General features: G+C 40.2%; 1 protein-coding gene across 1 annotated transcript; it reads left to right on the top strand.

Annotated features, from left to right (window-relative positions):
- Window positions 1-10,305: 10,305 nt before the first annotated feature.
- Window positions 10,306-14,103, top strand: admb (adrenomedullin b). Its single transcript, XM_071904957.2, has 4 exons — window positions 10,306-10,438; window positions 10,918-11,033; window positions 11,527-11,661; window positions 12,452-14,103. Exons 2-4 carry the CDS (start codon window positions 10,930-10,932, stop codon window positions 12,747-12,749), a joined length of 537 nt encoding a protein of 178 aa, XP_071761058.2. The 5' UTR covers window positions 10,306-10,438; window positions 10,918-10,929; the 3' UTR covers window positions 12,750-14,103.
- Window positions 14,104-19,223: the final 5,120 nt, after the last annotated feature.

Below are 19,223 nucleotides of genomic sequence, written 5' to 3'. Positions count from 1 at the left end.
CGATGATGTCTAAATAAATAAATCTATTCTCGTCATCCAATGAGTCTTTCCATTTTAATTGTAGGTGATAAAACTTGTGTGCTTTTGACTGGCTATAAAGTCCTAATGAGGACAATGTGACAGTAATCCCCTGGCTCTGGCACTGAGGGATAAACCATTCTCTTCTAATGAAGTGTTATACAATCATTTAGCTCAACAGAGTGCCAGGGTCACATTACAGAGGGTCTAAATCACTCCGCTCTCGGTGGGGAGACTGGGATGACTGATGGCCACTCACCAAAGGGGGAAATTTGCTTGCCAGGTTTTTATGTGCCCCAACCGCTATCAGCGGAGCATGGGGCGAAGACTGCGGCCATGCGGCATGCGATGCCTGCGTGACAGCAGGCAACTCACGGCTGCTGAATGTGATGGAGCAGGATACGTGATTTGCAATTACAGCGTTAACTGTACCAGGATAACTATAGTAAACACGCTATTTTCGAAACACTTTTACGGCCCACATGAGGGACATCCATCAGCCGGGATTGGAGAAGAAGATGTGGAATAAAGCCCCAAACATCTTGGAAATGTGATCTACATTTGCTCTGGTTGTTGCCTTAGTACAAAAATACAAAGTGTAAACAATTGTAGACGGTGATCAATAGATCATCGCAATTATCCTGCAGGGGAGCGTGATGAGTTCCACTTAATGTTCAGTACAAATTACAGAGAGGTGGAACTGATCGTCCAAGGCACCAATGTCCTCTTTTTTCTTCCTTGTGGCTTTCTTCAGGCTTGTGACTGGAAGGTTGCTGGTTCGAAAATGTGGATGGGGAATGTGTGGAACTGTGTGAATGTGAAGCAGGGCATGCTCTGTCGACTTTCACTAGATAAATAAAGGTGGATGAGAGATATTACATCACAGTATTTTAAGTCCATAGACAATTTTAGCATATTTAACCTTGTGCCAATTTTTACATAAGAGTGTTTTGCATTTCATTGTTTGTTAGTGTGACTCACACTGTCATGTTTTGAGTTTTTATTTACGCCTACTGGTACCATGAGGTAACCATTAAGATGCACTGTTTTCCAGGAAGTAGAAGTAATACAAAAATACAAGAGAATAAAAATCATTAAATGGGCGTATATTATGACAAAAAAGTTGAAAAAGTAATTTCATTGTGACTTTAAAAGGTCAGTAAACATGTTATTTGGGCATTTTTGCCTTTATTTGACAGTTTAAACTAGAAATAGACAAGAAAGATTGAATTAAAGTATACTTTAACAATACTTCAGCCACAACAGGTTACTGTACTTTAAGTAAGCCTATACTTCTAGTATCATTAAAAGTATAACCCTAAGTATACTAATCCCAGTACTTTTTTTCAAAAGTATAGTAAGTATTCAACAAGTGTAAAAGTACAAGTATAACTTTTATTTTACTTTTGTACTTACAAAAGATAATGTTATTTACTTTTAGCACTGGTCAAGGCCATGTGAAGGACAACAAAAATCGATATGTCCAAGACCCAGATAGACCAGAGAGGCCATGAAAGAGGGGAAGAGGACAATGTCTGGGCCAGGATGGAAGACGAGAACATGCAGACTCGCCTGAGGGAGCAGGAAGGTGCTGGTCCTCTGCCAGAGACAGAGGACCAGAGAGGCCACGTCAACCAGGTCTCTGGACAGTCTGTGTAGCGTGGATATGGAGATGTCCGTTGAGCTGTAGGACTATAGAGGAGGCGGCCATATTGGAGGTCCACAGCTCTTGGGCAATGTTGTGGCTATGAGCAACTGATTGTGATTCAAAGCATACAAGTTGGCCGTCTTAACAAACCTGAATATACAGTTGATTTCTATACATTTTTATTTTATTTTTAGCTTGTTGCTAACCTATCTGGTCAGTTAACCATCCCTGTCTTACAAACACATTTTTGTTTGTACACAGATTTGTACATCTAGTTAGCGTTAGCAATGGCTAGTAGTTGCATGTTGACACTAGCTGCTTTGCAAAATTAACCTGCTGGCTAGTTAGCTAACTAACAAAGCCAAATTCCAACTTTTGTTTTGGATAACTGAGCTGACTCTTCTCAAGCTACAACTTTGAAGTAGAGACTAGGGCTAAAGACAAGACAGTTTAAGCTACTGTGCCACATTAACCTAAATTTGGAGACAAATCTATCTTATCAGACAATTTGCTTTTACTTTACTGACAACATACTGACTTGACCTACACCCACACAAATCTTTGGCAGGTATCTTTCTGTTACTTGATTGGTTATGTATTTAGCCATTATTTGCGCACAGCCAATTCTCCACATGATGCCGCTAGCTGTGATTGCTGGGAGATTTATGATGCAACTACAAAGCCTCTATTTGGAAGTTGTGAACTCTGCTGAGGTGTTCATCTCTCAGCCAACTTTCACTCCCACTCCTCCTCCAGCTGCTGAGCCCAGGAGCTTCCTGCTGCCAAGGCTGCAGAGCAGGTTAGTTTCTCTATAAGGGAGGACGGCTAGCTGAGATTCATTTCCGTATATTACAATGGGCTACCACATCAAAAAAATGGAGGAAACCACTTAGGACATAGGTATTCAATTTCCTGAAATAGTAACAATAAATTCTATTTATAAAGCACTTTTAAAAATAGAGTAACAAAGAGCTCTGCATGGAGGAGTTATCAGGGGATAGGAATATTAAAAAATAGCTGTCCTGGGAGACTAGTCCATCAGGTTTAAAGCAATGATATGACAATTTCAATAAAGAAGAAATGATGAAGTATAAATAAGTTTGAGTTTTTCTGAAATGTAAGTTACCGGTAAAAAAAGAGTCACTGAAGCAGAATTCTTCAGCAGATATGGAAATAGGTGAGCATACATGAAACGGTGAATAGGTAGAAAGACGAGTGATGAGTGTCTTGCCCCTGATCTGAACAGACAAACGGGCGTCCAGCGGGCCGAAGGTCCAGATAGCAGAGGATCAGGATCATCTCCAGGTCCAACTGCATCTTCTGGAGGCCTTTGCTATAGCAATAGAGAAAGATTCAGAACAACATACTGTGCTGGGAACCAGGTTTGGAAGGGACATTATTTACTTGTGTGTGTGTGTGTGTGTGTGTGTATGAGTGGGTGCATGTGTGTTAGAAGCAGCCATTCATCTGATCTTCAGTCTCACTATCCAGGTGAGAATCCAGCATTTGGTGACCTGTGCGTTCACCAGAAGGCCGTGGACCATCATCAATAAATGAAATGAAACAAATAACACACAAACGTTTTAGTCAAGCTTCATCAGCGTCTGTTTCTCTCACATCCTCGTGTCTTTGTCCTTCCTCAGCCACCGTAGCGCTGCAGTGTGGGTGAGTGCAGCTCAACACCTCCACCTCCGCCTAACGGCCTTGGAGCCGCCTGACTTCAAGTCAGTCAGCAAAATGTGCCTTGACTCTGCACTGAACTGTAAGGTTGCGCTTTTAGGGTCGCAAGGTTCAGAATTACCATTTTCTTATGATTTGAAAAACAGAAACACACAAGTTCTGCAGAGTCACGGCTGGAATGACCAAGACCTTGATCTCGATGCCAAACTGGAATCTTTCTCTGACCTTTCAGAGCAAGTGAGTCACAACACTACTGGCAGACGACTGGACTTTATCTGCATTTCCATCAGTGGACACGAGATTTAGTTTATACTCCGACTAAAAGTTTTTGCCCTGCCTCATCCAGCTTCCTAAGTCTCACTGATGGACCGGTCTCCCAGGGGCGTCTGTTGACGTCTCTGAGACTTCGGGTTCCGTGTTTACGCTCTGGAATTCCCATGGCAAACTTCTCAGGACTCGCGGGTCCCGCTCGGCGTAAATCTGGAACTTCAGTCTGTCAGTGGGCAGGAATAGCAATATTTGGATGAGATCTTGAGAAAACTAAAGGATTAAACGTCAACTCTGAACCCCAGCAGGGGAAGGTTCCCTCCATCATGTCATTCAGCAACTCTGCTTACGGCATCGATGACATAGCCAGTGCCAGTAAGTCCATTCTGAAAATTTACGACAGAAATATTGCGAAAAGTTTATGTTGTTATGTTGCTCTCCCAGCCACCTTTACCATCTTTGCCAATTCATTCCCTTTGAAGCAGCTGCAGACTTTATACCTGATGACATCACAAGTTTGAGGCACCTAAGTTCTCTGGTTCTGGTCTTGGGAAAATGTTCACATATATTCAATTAAATTCAGTTCAATACCACTTTATTGATCCCACATGGGGCATTTTATAGGATGCAATTAAAAGGTACAAACAAATATTAAAAACAAGACAGAATAAACATGTTTCACAACAAAACAACACAAGACAAAGTACAAGATTAACAGTTGGCCATTCGCATATTTGTGCTATTAAAGTGCAGAGTGTGGGCAGAGGACAGCAGTCATGTGCATAAAGCTGAAATTATAATAGTTTACAATTGTCCAGTGTTACGATTCTTATTTGAAATGTTTATTGCATCTGGTACAAAGGTATTTTTCCTTATATATCAGTCTTAGATCCTAGGAATAACATTAAAAATTCATACACTGAATGATGTTTCCCTTTAAATGACAGATTATAGAACATAGAGAAATCATAACTTATGCCCCCATGCTTACACATTTTGTCTGCAACATCTCCCCTCATGTCCAGAGTGAAACAACACTGCATTGATGCTCAATCAGCAATGAGTAAATCAGAAAACAGCCACAGTTCAGATGGTTTCCTGTCATTTCTCTACAACCAGAACACTGATCTGTGAACAGGAATATGTTGAACCTTGTGTTTCCCTCGGGCCAATTGATATGTTCCACCTGGAAATTGCAAATATCTGATCCTGTGTTTTTCCACACAAAACAACCCACTTGGTGATTTTCCATTGTTTGGAGCGGAGCGAAGAGGAATGTTTGGGCCTCACCATTTCGACAAGTGCATATCACTCAGTGCATTTCCAGGGAGTATTTACTTTCAGACCCATGAAGAGCACCATGCTATTGCATACCAGGAAAGCAAAGTTAATACATTTCCTGTATTTCCTGCCTATAATAAAAACACACAATGAAATGTGCAACTATAAATAAATACTGAACATCTATTAATATCACATAATGGCTGCATGCCAATGTTGAGCTCACATTATGCTCTATTGACTGCTGAAGATCAATCACAGCTTCATATATGCTCTAACCAAGCAGTATATTCTCTTATTTCCATATAAGCAATGTAAGGCTATTTCTGGGGTGTTGCAGTTTGCATTGCAGCAATGACTTCAGCCAAAACATGTTGTTTCCTTGGCCAACTGATACGAATACAAGAACCGTTCATCACCAACGCCGCAGGTGGTCACATGGATCTCGATCGTGAGTACACTCAGTTTGGGAGTGGATGAAATTCTGCGGCACGAGATGCACCATCAGCACGCAAGACAGATAGAGGACAATTGATTTAACAACTGGAGAGGATCATGTTAAAACACACAGCACTGAATCACCTCTTGGCCCATGGCAACGTGCCTTGTGGTTGCCGTGGCAGCGCTGTGTGTGTCTGTCCTAGGGTACGCATCCAAATGCATGACTCATATGCTTCTATAGACCCAGCAAACCTTTACCTGCCACTGGGCTTTGTGAAGAGATATCAAAACAAACCTGACATTGGCACAATAACTTGTAGCCTACAGACATGAGGATGATGATGATGATGATGATGATGATGATAGTGGTGTTGGTAATATGAGCAGATCAGTTTTATTCAAGTCAACACAAGTTGGAGGCGAAAGAAGACATTGAACAAACTGTGAAGGATTACCAGAAGTTTTAATTGAACTGTCCATTCAGTTCATCAGAAGACCAGGATGTTAATTGTACTGGCAGCTGATTTCACAAGAGGGTAATTCAACAATTTAAGCCTCAAATATGCCTAGTGGTCACATTCAAACAGAAAATGAACATCATGAAAGCATTGGCGAGTCTTTTTTTTTTTAAAGTGTTTTCTAACTAAAAGAACCTGAGCTTGGCTTTAAACCTATCTGCAACCAGACGGCAAATGAGACCAGAGGGGTCAAAAGGACACGGCCTTATAGGAGGGAATAAGCATTGTAGGAAATATTAGACCAGTCATTTTCTGCACTGAGTAAACAAAGAGCAGAAATGTTACACCTTGCAGAGAACAGGATGTTCATGGCCGTGAACATCATGGCTGACTGCTGGCCTTGCTCAGTTTAGACTTGTTCCTTCAAAGCAATAACAGAGCTTCTTGGACGAGTTTCTCCAGTTTAATTCTGACCCAAGACGTATGACTATTTATGATACAAAAGATAAATGGATATAAAAAGTAATCATACATTTCCCAGTATTGCTACACAATGCTGCCAAAGTACAGGTCAGAGCACGCCTTGTAAATTCATGCTCACCTTTACAAGCGATAATACAGCTACTGTAGGTGTGAACATGCTGCCCAAATAACACTGAGGTTACCAAAGTGCTCAGATTGCTGAACTATTCTGAGGAATGACAGTCTTGGTGCAGTTTTTCTGGGATTTCCCTTTGCAAAACCCTCACCACTTGATCATGATAGTTGTGGTTAATTTGAGTGGGGTTTGTTTGTGTTTCTTAAAAGAAAACAATTGAGCCCCTCTCCAATAGCAACAGTCTGCTCCCAGGAGATATCACTGAAGTGTTTTAGAACAGCTGGAGTGGATATCATCTTTCAGGCTAAACAAATAGTGGCTTTTTAGGTTCAAGTTGAGCGGTTTGTCTGGTTATCAATGATCCTGAACTGAAAAATTAAAAAAACAAACAGAAAATGAGCTTTATTCAATGCGTAAAATACAAAAGAATAGACTAGAATATATATTCATTGCCATAGAATATGGAATTTATTGATTTAGCCAACTAACACAATGACCTAGATACACGTGACATACACTGGTGCAGCTCCTGGTGCTTTAGGTGCCTTGCCCATGGGCACTACAGAGGCTTGGTGCTTTAGTCTCACTGTCTGAGGTTCAGAGGAACGGTCCAATGGGCGGCGGTGTCACTTTCATATCAGCAGTCATCAGTCACAGCAGCGTTTAAGACACCAGTTTCACCATCGTTGTCCTTATGATTGTCGGCAACAGGACTCAACACAGAGACACAAGTCAGTTTCTCTAAGGCTACGGTTACACTTGTCGTTAAAAGCAACTTTTATCATCTGATCTCATCTGATATGATGTCATCTGATCTCATCCCAACTCATCTGATCTGATCTCATCTCATCATGCCTGGACGCATCCTGGCATGATCAGATGATAAATGTTGTTTTTAAGCGACAGGTCTGGACACACAAAAACTCACATTTTGCTCACATTGCTGTGGGATCTTCAAGTACACATGTTGTCTCCCACGAATGATGCAGGCATCCCTTGGGCCAATCAGTAACAAGATGCATCGTCCCTCCAAGTTTCATCAAAGTGGGACAAGTAATATAGAAGTTTTGATATAAAGTTATAAGTGATATAAAGTTTTAATTTCTGACTTTTAATTATAGCGCCCTCATCAAAAGCCAATCAGGTTCATTTTTTAAATGCCAGAACAGAGCGAAAAGGCATCATCCCGCCAAGTTTCACTAAAATTGCACCAGTGGTGTCTGAGATATCACATTTGAATTTTAAATTTTGACCTTTAGTTAAAGCACCCTCAGTAAACCAATCAGTGCAATTTGTAAGGATAGCTGGATTTGAGTAACATTTTTTAAAATCGGAGCAGTGATGTCTGAAATATCACATTTCAGTTAAACATTTTGACCATAATCAGTGTCATTTTTTAAACACGGGATCTGACTTCTATGTACTCTCGACGCAATCCACCCACAATGTAATACAATGTGAAGAGATGGAGAGAGAGAGCAGGAACAAGCAATGCAGACAGATTTACATAAGTGCAGCCATAGGAAGTGCATAACAGCCATTTTCAGGTCAAGTGTACACATGTAGTGATGTGATCTCAGAAAATCTCATCTGTAGAATCAATGTCACTCATTGAACTGACAAGTGTAACTGCAACGCCCCAGTTAGGCTCCGTTATGAGGTAACATTCTCTATGAAATGACCATTTCTATGACACATTTTGATCAGTAATATTGAATATTTAAGAACACGGTCATAAACACACATAATATCTCAGGATGTATTATCTCCCAACACATCATAAAGCATTGTTATAACGAGGTATTATATTATATAAGGTGAAGATACAACAGCTCATATTACTACAGACGTTTTCACTTTACTTCACTGAGCATGCACGCTCTTTTCCCACAAAGCCCTGCTCCACATTCCTGCAGTGATTTACACACATTCAAACCTTGGAGCTGACCAGTACAACCAGTCCTCTACCAGAGGTGTGACCAAGTCAACTTTTCTCGAGTCCCAAGTCAGTCTCAAGTCTTGAGGCACAAGTCTCAAGTCAAGTCTCAAGTCTAAATGTAGAACACCAAATCAAGTCAGAACAAATCAAGAGTCCAGTATCAATTTTATATCTTAAAGAAAAATAAATATCTAGGACTTTTCAATGCAATATGGTTTTAATAGGATAAAAACTTGGTAAGAGCATCATGAGTTTGATTTCTATAATCAGTTTCAACTTCAATAAATTCAATCATTCCATACAAATTCAGAAAACAGAATTTAAATTCAGTCGTCCGGTGGAACAAATCTCATCACTTTCAATTTAAGTCATTTACACAAACACAAGATCTTTTGTCAAGACTTCAGAAACCTTTTCAAGTCATCAAAGTACAAGTCAGAGTCAAGTCCCAAGTCACCAGAACCCAAGTCTCAAGTCTTCTCTTCATGCATCAAGTCAAGTCTCAAGCAATTCAAACTGTGACTCTAGTCCAAGTCATGTGACTTGAGTTGGTTAATTGTTGAGGGAGGGAAGTGCGTTAATTTTTCATTTCCCCCCAACTAGATTTTGGTTTGGTCTATAATTATCAACGAGGTTAAATGACTATGTGAAATGACTTTGAAATTAGAGATACATAAGATATGCAGTCATATGTTTATTGGGCTTGACTAAAAAATATATTTCCCATATTTTGACCAGACCTTATGTGCAATTGTCAAACACTGAGGCCTGAAAATGATCATCTTCAGCTATCAATTATCCATACAGTACATTTTCCAACTTTCCACACCTGTGTAGTGAATTTCTTTCAATTTCTGGTCACAATTCAGAGAAAATTCATCTTTTTTATGTTAACTAACGTGGAAAACTTCAATCTAAACACATATTAATCTTTGCCATGCAGAACCCACTTCATAGTTGCTAATGGTTAGTGGTAACTACTGGTGGGTGTAAGTAGCATTCAGAGTGATTAAACAAGGCATCATGTTCGGAGTAGCACCAGTTTAGAGCACGTTCCTTCCATAATGTTGTACAGTGCATGCAGTTGCCATAACAACAGAGTACAAAATTAAATACACTTTGCATTTTAGAGCAATTAAAATCACACATGACTAACTCTGATCGAGGCAGAGCCACCCAGAAACACGTCTCCTTAAGCATTAACATCCTTAAGACATTAACATCATTTACACCCACCTGAACTACTTATGAAGTCATGCTCTAAAGCAGTGGTTCTCAACATGGGGTCCGGGGACCACCAGCGGTCCTTGAGGGGGTTCCAGGGGGTCCCCAGCAAATTGATGAATTGTTAAACTTCATCATTATTTCATTTACAAGAAGTTAACACAATTAGAGAATGTAGAAGAATGACTGTTTTGATCATAGTTTCACTGTTATCTCTCTACCTACAATACAAATTCTCATCAAATGGGGGTTTGTGGCCTTAATGTGTACTAAATTAGGGGTCCTTGATATGAAAAAGGTTGAGAATAACTAGTCTAAAGCATGCATGGCCAATGAACTTTGTCAGTTCTCTCTTATAACCCCAAATAGGACTAGTTTCTACACTGATATTGAAACAAATAGGAATATACTGCTCAGAGGGCTCCCATTCACTACAGCAGAACAGAGCCTTTTAGGAAAAATCAATTAGGTCAATTCACAAAACCCTTAACTGCACAAAACCCATTTTCTGGAGTCTTGCTCACTGACAGGAAAGTGATGCAATACATCAGAATCAGAGTATTATGCATTAGTCAGAAAATGTTTTGGATTGCTGACCTGATTATAAGCTCTATCTGCATGTTTTTGGTTTAAATGCCTGACTGTGGGGGGGACGGGAGACGAGATGAACTGTCCCATAGTCCCTCCCACTGGGTCTGGCATTCAGGTACAGCTCCCTCCCTCTCTCTATAAAGCCTCTCATGTCAGCAGTGTAAACTTCAGGACTCAACTCATGGTAAACTCTTTACAGCCTTGGAAAAGCACCTAACTCTCCTAACAGGCGCAGAACACGCTTGGATGCGCACCATAAATTCTCTACATCACGTTGCAAGATAGTGCCTAAGGTAAGCCACCTTTTCCATGAAGATTGAAGAATTTTTGTAAGAGTTGATGAAAAATTGTCCAGATATTAGTAAAGAATGTAAATTGATATGAAATTTGGGGTGAGGGTTGGAAGAATTGGGGGTTGAGTAAAGAATCAAATTTGTTGTAAAGCATTTTTTTTTTTTTTTTTTAAATGTAGGGTTGGATTGTTATGTTGCTGCTTTAGTTGTTTTTATGTTGAGGGGGAGCATACTACATGCATTGATCTCCCTTAAAATCAATCCTGCCTTACAGTAATATGAATTGAAATTGACTATATTGACCCAAGTGACTGTTGTTTTCTTTTGACACCTTGCTGTGCTGCTAAACCGGCTGTCAGTTTATTCAGAATAAACAACGAGAGCCTTCTCAAACTAATGAGTCTTGGCAGCCGATCAGGACTCACCTCCTCTAACTTTGCCTCATGGTTATACAACTTCTGTTTCTTTGCCATTGGCAGCTCCCAGCCAAAATGAGATTAGCCCTGCAGACCGTCATCTGCTGCTGTGTTTTCACCACGGTGCTGCCGATGGTGAAAGGTGCCACAGGGGACTTCAACTCCAGCCTGAAAAAGAGGTGAGCTGGCTGGTAAAGGAGCAAGAATCTCCATCTCATCAAGTCAATTTAATCCTGGATTCATCCTTAATGCAAGTCTTATTCTCTTCTTTAACATTCAAGCCAGGATTCTACATAGGAGCTTGATCACCCTAAATAACACAAGGAGTAGTTACATCAGGTCACAAATTGATGAATAAAAACAAGTGAAGGGAATCTGCCAGTGAAGTGATGACGATTTTACTTGTTTCAAAGGCAGTTTAATTTATTTCAAGTGACATTTTCTGGAAACAAGTGGAGAGATCTGCCTTATTTCAAGATAATGCCACTTGATTCAGATTCTTGAAACAAGTTAAGCTCTACTGGCAGCAAGTGAAATGATCTCATGTCTTGGATGACATGATGGACATTCTTCTCTGACTCTCTGACTTGATCACATTAAGTCTGTGCTGTTTGTTTCTGTGAAATTAGTCTTGTCAGTTTCTGTCGTCACCAGCTCTGCTGTGTGTGGCAGGTTTCGAGTTTGGCTGCAGAGCCGCATGAAGAGAGACCTGCGCAGCGGCTTAGCGACGGCCGCTGAACAGGACCCCGAGACCCATGTTGGACCACAGCAGAAAGGGGGTGCAGAAACTCTGGCACCTCCATCAAAGTAAGAAGAAAGGCTGTTTTTATGACATGCTCGAAGGAGCCACAGATGATGCAATGTTTGAGTTTCATATTAAGAGTATTTCAAGATCCAAAATCCCAAATTAGATGTCCAAGTTTTGAGAAAAGTGACACCTACTCTTATAAAATGATTAATAGCACAAATTTTGGTAGTATCATTTGATGACAAAATGTTAACACTTTTACAGATTAGATCCTCAATCCATATTTTACTGATAAATCTTGATGATATTTTGGAGATGAAGTCGTCATTTACACCCTGTCAGTATATTCATTATGTGTTCTCAGATCAGATTTCCCAAACCCTAAATGCGTCCAGGGGCAGACTTACTGATTTTGGTGGCCCTAGGCAAAAAGAAAGCATGGGGCCCCCTGAATCCCAACCCTTTCCCTTTTGAATCCATCCTTTTTTATTCATTACCTTCAAGTTGGGGCGTTTTTCTGACCCAATTGTATAAATTCTCTCTCAGCTACTGATGCAGTGGCAGGGAAATGAAGTGAAATGAAGTTAAAATCAAGTGGCAAAATTGCACTAGAAGTGGAATAGCCGACTGAACAGTGGGGGGCGACCATGACCAACAAAAAGAGGGGTGTTTTTCAATAAGTACATTTCTTTTATATTGATTAAAAATAAGTTTACATTATCTATTCTTGTCTTTTTTAGGGCCCTCCGGTTGCCGGGGCCCAATGCAGTCACCTACCTTTGCCTAATAGTAAGACCGCACCTGAATCCGTCCCTCTAAATCCCCCTCTTTCTTCTCTTTCTTTTCCAGCTTTGGGTTAAACATCAGATCCAAGAGGTCGACTGTGACTTCGGCCAAAAAGGCTGGCTGCGTCCTGGTCACCTGTACGTTCCACGACCTGGTCCATCGACTGTACCAGTTCAGCGACAGCGGCAAAGAGGCCAGCGCCCCCGAGGACAAGATCCGCTCCACCGGCTACGGACGCCGCCGCCGCCGCCGCTCTCTCCTGGACGCCGCCCAGCTCGCCCTCCGGACAGGGGAACGTCAGCGGAGCGTCGGAGCTGCTCAGGGAGGCCAGGGACTCAAAACCCCACCCGCAGTGGCCTAAGACGGGCGTGGAGAGGCAGTGGAGAATAGGTTTTTTTTTTGCTCGCAGCGGACGGAGATAAGTCCCTTCAGAGGTTCTCTTCCACAGCATTACTTTAAGGCATGCAGTGAGAATGGCTGCTGCATCAGAGGAAACTTTGTTCAGGTCACTCTGGATGAAGGCGAGATCCCAATAATACGTACTGGGAAGTGTGTGTGTGCATCTGTGTGTGCTTGTGTGTGTGCTTGGGTGCAGGTTTCAGTCTCAACAAGTGTGTGATTTGTGGATGAATTCGCTTCAGAGCTGCGGGACTTGACAAGAATCTCTGTCTCTCCTTCAGCTTCCGAGGTGAGCTCCGTCCGCTTGGCAGCGCTGGAAGCAGGCGAACCCCGAAGAACTTCTCCCAAATGCCCACGAACTACGGAGGAGTGGAGGCCGAGCTGCAGGAGTTTCCATTTCACTGACTGATTTTTGAATATTTGAAGTTACTGGACCCCAGACTGTCGTATACAGGATCCTCTCACACATGAACTGAATGGTGTGAATCGCTTGTGAAGTGCAATTTATACAATTTGTATTACATATACTTAAAAAAAATTGAATTATCAGTTTGTATATAAGGAAATGTATGAAGTTGCCGTATATTTAAGCATATAATACATGCAACTATATTTTTTATACAGCCAAAATACAGATTAAACACAATATGTCTTGTTTTGATTTTAAACTTCAATGAAGTACTTAATACATCTTAATTGTGAGTTACTTTGTCCTGTATTCTCTATGTAAATTAAGCATCAAGATAAGATATGAAAATACTAACTGAAGCTATTATCAAAACTAAACCTTATCACTGAGTTATGTGTCATATGAATTGCCTTAAGATTATTTTGATGATTATATCTATTGGAAATGAATAGTGTTAGAGATGGAACAGATTCCTCTCCTGACACTGTGCAGGTAACTCCTCAGAGTTTTATTTTTTATTATTTTTCAAAAGACATTTGTTTGGCTGATGAACGTCATCGATGGTCACTGAAAAATCAACCGGAGCAAAAGGGGGTCAGTTATTTTTTGGCAGTTGGTGCGGGAGTTTTGTTCGGATGCCATGGAAGTGACGGACTGCCTCGTCTCGCTGTGAAGTGCAAAGACTGAAGAGCGAATAAGAGTGCTGTGCTGCCATCTAGCTCCTCAGCAGCCGACATTACATGGAACACATGCAGGTCGAGTAGCTTCAGAATGAATGCAGTGATATTGTGCAGTTAAGAAGTTCAACAAAGCACTTATCTTATTGTAGTAAAGCCAATTTGTTGTGTGATCATTTGACATTTATCTGCTTCTTTATTTGAATGTAATAAATCACAATTAAGTCATACGTCACAGAAATAACTTGAAATGGTATTAAGTGAATTATAATGTCTGTTTGTGGTGAATAAGACAGTAACTTTTCCAATAGTCTTCAGCAGCTTGTAATGTACTTGTTTGGGAAAATGATTGTTGCAACAATGAAAATAACTTGAAGCAACTTTGATGCTATTTGGTGACCTAATTTTCATGATTGTGCATGTGTGTCTGTGTGTGTGTGTGTGTGTGTGTGTGTGTGTGTAGGAAGGATCATAAAAGTGACACAGAACTCAAGGAAAATGTGTAGCCTATAGTAATATTTGTTGTGTATAAGGCAAATGGCATTAAATCCTGATTACAACAGTTTTGGCCGGCCTAAAATCAGCAAGGGGACAAGAGCTAATTATTTAATCAGTGATGAGTAATGCAAAAAAGATTCTAACCATGCTTTACATTCCATTCTAATAATAATGAATGGTTGAAATTAAATTTGACTTGGGTCAACATGCTCTAACATTGTGTAATCGCAGCATTTCAACAAAATGAATTATCCCTTGGCAAAGAAAATCCAAGTTTTGACGAATGGAATGAGAAGCAGCAGCACGCTCCCCTTCAACTCAGGAACACTCTGATAGATGGAGATATTATTATCTCTGGAATTTCACCTCCGCTGACACACTGCAGAGCGGCCGTGATGTCCTGAAACTTTGGCCGTATAGCTCTGGTTGTTTTCATCCATTGGTCCAAACCTAGCCTTGCAGAGGAAGTACATATGTGCCAAATTAATTTAAAATAAAACTCTCCTTCACTCCTCAAATCAATACATATTTCTGTAAGTGGGAATCAAGAATAACAATGTTGGATGTGTTTTCCTTCCTGCGATGACACAGTGTAATGAAATGTAGTTCTGTCTCTTTGTACGGGAGATAACGTCAAGCCAAACTCCATGCCAAAATATGGAAGTTTAATATTACCTTTCTTATCAGCAAACATTCATAACTATCACAGCATGACTTAAGTTCTTTTCAGAGCCATTTGGGTCCACTGGGAAATTCGCCATGCACATATAATCCACTAAGCACCATTTAAGCCAATCAAATTTAATCTTTTTTAACGTGTTTGCTTGTAATTCCTTTATCGTCCTCCACCAAAATACACACAAGTGCTGCTTGGTGGTGCTATTACGAATACTTGTAGATTTTATGAGCCATGTAGGTGTCAAGAACCATTTAAAACTAGTTATTCATGAAATCTTACTGCTAAAAATTGAACAATAGCATTTTTTGAATCCCTCATTGCAAGCATGAGCTCTGGGCTCTATAAGTATGCATGGATAGCTACTCAAGGCGATAAAATATAAGCTTTTTTTTTTCAGCATAGCTTTTGTGTTTTGTTGGCCTGTCAGTCACAAGCATACATGTTTGACACCACACTGAATAGGCTATACTACTATACTACTAACAAAGCACAAAGAATAAGTAATGTAGCATTACCGCAGACCCCAGAGGTATACTTCTTGTCATATCTCACAGGTGCTTTATTCTATCATTCCAATTTTTCATGACTTTGTCAATCAATTTGTTCCTAATGACTTCATATCATTGTTTTCTGTTTCTGTTTTAATTAGTGCTTTTTAAAAATACCAATGTATTGGAGTCCTGGGGGACCCCGGTCAAAAGCACCCAATTCCGCCTATGCAGTTTTAATAGATGGAACTACTTATTGAGTTCATGTTTGCCATGGGTCCTAATTTAAAGTATCACACACTATCAGGGGGGGGGGTAGGGGTCTCTAGGGCACTCTGTCAGTCATTTTGAAGGAGACAGACACAGGTGCAGCAGACAGATTTCCTCATGTGCTCTGTCGACGACCCTAAATACTGCTCTTCCTAAGGTAAGATGATGTTCAAAGTCAGAAATACAATACATATTTAATTAACTGTAACTTTCCTAAAATAATAATAATCTGTTTGGGTTTTTTTTCAGATGACATTAATTACATAACTAATAATGTTTTGAGAAGAAATAAGTTAACATTTTGCTATGATGGTCGTTTCTTATAGTAGTTTATTCTTGGGGTCCCCAGGGACCCCAGTCGGTAGTCCTTGTATGTTAAATATGTTGGTAGGATGAGGGTTAAAGTCGCACTGGGAAATACACGCTAATAGCTTAAATGGCAGTGGGGGGTAATTGTTGAAAATGCCCAGAAATCCTGTATGGTGACATCAGTAAACTGTGCACAGCCCGCTCATGTTGACCAACCCAGCTGGTCTGTGACGCTTTATACCAAACAATACCAACGGGACGACAGAGGCAGAGACAGTTTGCATTTCACTCAATTAAGTTTTGATTTAGTAACTTCCTGTATGCAGAGAAGATTTCCCAGCAGATTTTCCAGACCTGACATCAGAATTTCATTTGAGCAAATGGGGCGAATCTACAGCGTCTCAATTAGTGGAGGTGGGACGCTCTTCTCTGCTGCAGCCTCACATGAGACAGGTGCATTTTTACATTGCCTAGTGCAGCTTTAAGGACATAATCAAACAGTAATTTTCAGTTTATGAGTTAAGTTCCTCTGATGATTATGAAATATGAGTGGAACTATTCTTTACTGATCAAGGCCCTGCTTTGAATGCTAGACAAATGCTCATGGGCAGCAATTGATTACACAGTATTTGAGGTGTCAAAATATGATTTAGCAAATTACCAAATTCGGGATCCCTGTCCTTTTTTTTAATTGCTAGCATGCTAAAGATGAACTAACATAACTTTTGCTGCCTTCAAGTGCTCTTTGTAAGCTCTGACTTCTGAAGTCTGAAGTCCTAATTATGACTTGTCACGTATTCAAGTGCTTTATGAAAACAAAATGGACTGTGTTTATTTTAAACATCAAACAACACAGAGACACTTTGTGCTGCAGTGGCAGAAGAAGAGGAGAAAATGTCAGCAACTCAGGTATCATCGAAAAACTCCAGCTCTCCCATTCGTATTTACCACTCCGGTAAATACTCTTGGGTCTTAGTGTGCACTCAAGTCATAATTATTACATTTCCGACAGTACACGAAAGGAACATTAGATTTCATGTTACCTTGGAAACGAGCCCCCAGCACAACACCTCAAGCAAGAGATCAATCAAAATGTTCTGTGTTAACTTCTCGTTACTGGAATTTACAGGAGGAACGGAGAAAAAGGATTTTGTGGTCTAATTTTTACGATTTTTTGACAGGTGTCCTCTCTTTCAACAACCTTATGGTTACAAATTCAAAGTCATTTATCATTTCAGTGGGCCATTTTATAGGAATTCCCCCCCCCCAAAAAAGTTTATATGAAGACACTCAAAATTGTGATTAGGTTTTAGTCGTTAGGTTCAAAGCTATTCAAGTTTCAGAAATTAAGCCATTCTGTCAGATCAGCACCGGTGAACACAACTTGACCCATCAACAGACAGGTGGGGATATGGAGCACCAATCAGAATATCCTCATAACAAGAAAGCCATAGACAAACTAGGTTCCACTTCAGAAACAAGACAGCTTTCTCTCATAAACGCTCTGTATAGTTGCTCTGACAACTTAAAAGCAACACACATTTGTTCATTTTGACAACGAACGTAACTGCTTCAGACCACGAACACGCAAAGATGCCACAGCTGCTGCCGTCAGTCTGCTTGAGGAAATTTGGACAGTGGTGATAACATCGATATTTGAGTATAACATCAACAGTGAACACATGAAATGCCAGATACTACACTGTGTCTTCGTGTTGAGAGAAGAACCTCTTTCAACTTCTTTTGATACTGCTGAAGTGAATCCATCATTTCAACCTCAAGTGACATCAGATGAACTGGTATTATCACTTCCTCAAATCTCTACCAGGTTTTATGCTTTCCAGTGAGGCAAACATCTCCATGTGCTGATGTTGCTAAGCGACTGTAGTGTTTTGTTGGTATTTGCCTTCATAAGCCATCTGATGGCCCGTAACTAAGTTACAAATCCTGCTGCAGCCATTTTTCAGAGCATTTGCATCAAGGAAGATTGCTTTTTCCATTTCACATTATGAAATTGCATGTGGAAGTGTTTTGCTAGCTAGCAGAGGATTTATTTCAAGTTCTCTGTTGTTTACATGTTGTATGTTGGACGTTTTCTTTGAAATTGGGCTTAATCCTTCATGCTGAGTGTTTAGCATTGACATCAAATGTTAAGTTGCGGTAGTGAGCTATTATTGGTGACTTAATTACATTATTTGCCAAGACGCTCACAGCTACAAGAATGTAACAAGTGCTAAGCTAGTTTCAACTTGCTTGGGAACACTTGACAGTGAACACCGTCATCACACCAAAGACTCACCTGCTGACTGAGGAGGCAGGATAATACACACATCTGTTTTAACTGTCATCTTCCATGGTAGTGGCAGTCACTTTCCCCTGAACTTCCCCTGCCAACCACACAGCCATCAGAAACACCACTGCTTCTCTCTCAAAGGCAGAACACAAGCAAGGAGTATATAAGAGTTGGGACGTAAAAATGCATAAATGCGTGCCAGTAGCTATTAATGTCATTAAAGTCATTAAATATCTTTGATCATATATGTAAGTATAGGATTTTTTAAATTCCTATCATGGAGCCTTGAGGGGCCCTTTTTTTTTTTTTGGTGAAATTTCCCTTTAGTGCCCAGATGGTGGTGTAGTGAGTCTAATTCATGGACCACAGGTGAAGGATCTCTCCTATATCTGCCATTCTATCCCTTTCATTCTATCATTCTATCTACTTTGTTAGCAAAAGGAAAAAGTACCCTAAAGATACCTTTGTAACTCTGAGGTTCATTAGCATTCAGTTCAGTATCATTGTATTTATATTGAAGATAACTCTCTAATAATAATATCTCTTTCTCATACAACATACAATTTAATATCAGTGTGTGTGCAATAAAGCAATGCAAGGTCATGACTGAGAGAGATTACATTTAATATAAGAGAAATATTTACATAAAATGCATTAGGTTTGTTTCACTCAAATTTGTCTTCAAAACTTTATGTAACTTAACTTCCGATGCCAAATTCAGTGTGCTGTAGACCTGAATCAACTAATCATGGTAAAGATGCCAGATGGGTGGGATTTTCCTCATCAGGACAAACTATGTTAATCATGCTTTCC

This window comes from Centroberyx gerrardi, chromosome 4 (assembly GCF_048128805.1).
Source record: "Centroberyx gerrardi isolate f3 chromosome 4, fCenGer3.hap1.cur.20231027, whole genome shotgun sequence".
Taxonomy (NCBI): Eukaryota; Metazoa; Chordata; class Actinopteri; order Beryciformes; family Berycidae; genus Centroberyx; species Centroberyx gerrardi.
The sequence above is the reverse complement of the archived record's forward strand: the minus strand, read 5'-3'. Positions and strand labels throughout refer to the sequence as shown.